The sequence below is a fragment of the Crocuta crocuta genome, unplaced genomic scaffold (genome assembly GCF_008692635.1).
Source record: "Crocuta crocuta isolate KB4526 unplaced genomic scaffold, BGI_CrCroc_1.0 scaffold344, whole genome shotgun sequence".
NCBI lineage: Eukaryota > Metazoa > Chordata > Mammalia > Carnivora > Hyaenidae > Crocuta > Crocuta crocuta.
Window position 1 is genome coordinate 737,267 of NW_027533081.1, and position 2,994 is coordinate 740,260.

The window sequence follows — 2,994 nt, forward strand, 5'->3', positions numbered from 1 at the left end:
CCCCTTAGCCCCCCCCCCCCCCCAATCAAAACTATACTGACAGGGCGTTTGCCCTCCTTGCTGTGTAGACACTTGGAGGCTGTGCACAAGCAGTTGGACAAGGTACTGGTGGTCACTGGATCCTCCTGGCTCTGCTCCCATGGTGGGAACAAAAGCCAGTATCACTAAGAATATCCCTGGTGAGGCGATGAGCAATGACTCATTTGATTGAACTCTACCCTGAGTACGTCTAACATTCTGTGTGGTGAAATGGACAGTGCCCAGAGCCCCTGCTGCACGTGAAGCATGCAATGCTGTGGTCTCGAGGGACAGCACCTTGTGTTGGTTTGACTTTTGAGCTGAAGGAACTTCTGTTTCAGGGAACATCATTTTTACTTGAAAGAGTGACTGACAAAAATAGTTATTTGGACTTAGGTACATGGCACATATTTTCTTAAAAATCAGCAAGTCGAATCTGCCACGTAAGGAAAACCACAAAGTTTTGGAAAAGTTGCATCGGTGCCAGTGAGCTTGACAGCTCCCCAGCACTTGACAATGTTTCTGTTTGGTAAGGCATTGGCAAATGTGAATTTGAATGCTGTGAAGTCCTGCGGGGGGTGTGGTAAGTGCTGGGTAGACCAATGGGCTTCAAAGAAAGAGCACGAGAAACTCGCTGTCATGATTTTAAATCCACATTGCAATTCACCTTTAAGAAACTATCACTTGTTGCATTTGGTGCAGTATCACCAGGGATGAGACCACCTGGAATGACTGGAAAGTCCACTAAAACGCTCCTTCCTTTTCCAGCCACGTGTCTGCCAGGCTGAATTCCCCGCATTTACTTCAACCAAACAACCTATTCCAACAGGGTAAATGCAGAAGCAGAAGGAGAGTCCTGCTGTCTTTTACTAAAGATGCTGTGGCATTGTTACAGACATTAAAGACATCTGTACAACTGTAAAGCAACACCACTTTTCTCCTTTTTGAGCTTTTTAAGAATTGTTTTTCATAAAAATATTTATGTTACTATGTGATGGGCTTGTATTATTTTTTAAATGTGTCAGTTTTCATGTCTAATGTTGGTTAACACTGGGAACCAAAGCCCATGTAAACCAAAGCTCTCTGGGGGCCTCACTAGTTTTTAAGGGTGTGAAGATGTGGACAACCTCTGTTTGAGGACCGTTGCCCTGGGTGGCCGCCTCGCCCCCACATGGAGTCACTGGGTCAAGCACAGTGTGAGGAGAAGCTTGGCCTGAGCAGGAGGCTCCCACATGTGCCTGGGGAGCTGCAGGATGGTGCCAGGGTGGGCAGGACGTCTGGAGGGAGGTTAGCAAAGGTTTCACCAAGGAGGAGGATCCTGCTCCTGCTGGGTGTTGAAGGGTAACGTGTTCCCATCAAAGGACAGGAAGCAGAGGGAACTATGGGCTGGGACAGCACAGGCCTATGAGGGTTAAAGATGGGGGGGTGAGGCCTGAGGGAAGGTGACAAATACTCACGGTCCTTCTGGTGCCCTTCTTCATCCAGATAGATGTTAGTTTTCATGTTCCAGATAAACTGGTGTGCCAGAAGCTGGGATTTGGATGCTGCCCACAGAATATACTCCCGGACGTAGCCCATCTATAGGAGAGCAAGGTCACCATCAGCCCAGGCCTGGGCGCCTCTCTACCAAGAGAGACTCTCACCCAGTGCAAGAGTGGACTTCCAGCACTTGCAGACCCAGCAAGAAGTAAGGCCTAGTGGTTTCCGGCTGTGTGGGCAAGCTCTTCTGGGTATGTGTGAGCCCAGCCCACATAGGACAAGTTCCAGCTGGCTAGCTGGCCGGTGGGGCAGATGGGGCCCCAGGTGATGGGGTCTTCAATATAGGAAGGAGCCAGCTTTAGTTTCCCCTGTGACTTCCCCTAGATTCTAAGAACCATGACTCAACTAATTTCTGCTGTTGTCAAGTATGAGGAATGAGTGGGTTGGGTACTAAAACTCTGCTATAAGCTGGTTGTTTGGAACAATGTTCCAAAGTTGATGGGCAGGTTCCAAAAAATTCTAACAAACATATTTCATGAGTTGACATACCATGGCCACTCTCCTAAGGACCTTTCCTCTTTCTCCTTCTTAGTCATGTTCTGCTACTCATATTAAGTACCTTGTCTTTTTAACTAAAAAATTTTTTAATGTTTGTTTATTTTTGAGAGAGAGAGAGGGAGAGAGTGAGTGTGTGAGTAGGGGAGGGGCAGAGAGAGAGGGAGACACAGAATGTGAAGCAGGCTCCAGGCTCTGAACTGTCAGCACAGAGCCTGACATGGGGCTCAAACTCACAAACCATGAGACCATGACCTGAGCTGAAGTTGGACGCTCAACCAACTGAGCCACCCAGGTGTCTCTTAATTACCCTGTCTTAAAAAAGGCACTCACCTTTATGGAAGACTCCTGGCTTCTCCCCCAACCCCAGAGTAGTTTGTAGCCCCCCCACCCCCAATCTGGTATTCTCGGGACAGATGTCCTTGGCTGGGTGGGCTTACCTAGTAGGTCAAACTTCAAATAACTTCTTGCTATGGGTTTCTCACTGCTAACCCAGTAAAAGGATCTAAAGTTAAACTATGAATATTCAACTTGCAGTCTGTTTAATTTAAAGTTTGTGGAGTTTCCGAGTTGGTGAAGAGGCTGGGAGAGTCACGTGCCTGAAGAGTGTGAAGTTCCACAGCCTTCCCACATCCCCTGCCCTCTGCTGCCCTTCCACCTGGCTGTTTGTCGGTTATGTCCTTTTATGATGAACTGGTAATCCAGTCAGTGTCGCTGAGACCACAGAAGGGGACTCAATGCAGTAACGAAAACAGACAACAGGGAAGTGGAAACCAGCCGTCTGAACAAGGAGGAAGTGTTATCAGTCGCTGAGGCCCATCAAGGCTTCTAGCTTTGAGAAAGGTTTTAGCATTTTAGTCCTGTGTGTTTCTTTCTTTTTTTCATCTTTTAAAATGTTTATTTATTTTGAGACAGAAAAAGAGTGTGAGTGGGTGGGTGGGT

General features: G+C 47.6%; 1 protein-coding gene across 1 annotated transcript in view; it reads right to left on the reverse strand.

The window, feature by feature from the left end:
- PI4KA (phosphatidylinositol 4-kinase alpha) overlaps positions 1 to 2,994 on the reverse strand; it is a 120,372-nt gene that overhangs the window by 9,971 nt on the left and 107,407 nt on the right. The window contains exon 43 of the mRNA XM_077745944.1: positions 1,476 to 1,596. Coding sequence (XP_077602070.1) covers positions 1,476 to 1,596 — 121 coding nt within the window. The remainder of the gene's footprint in view (positions 1 to 1,475; positions 1,597 to 2,994) is intronic.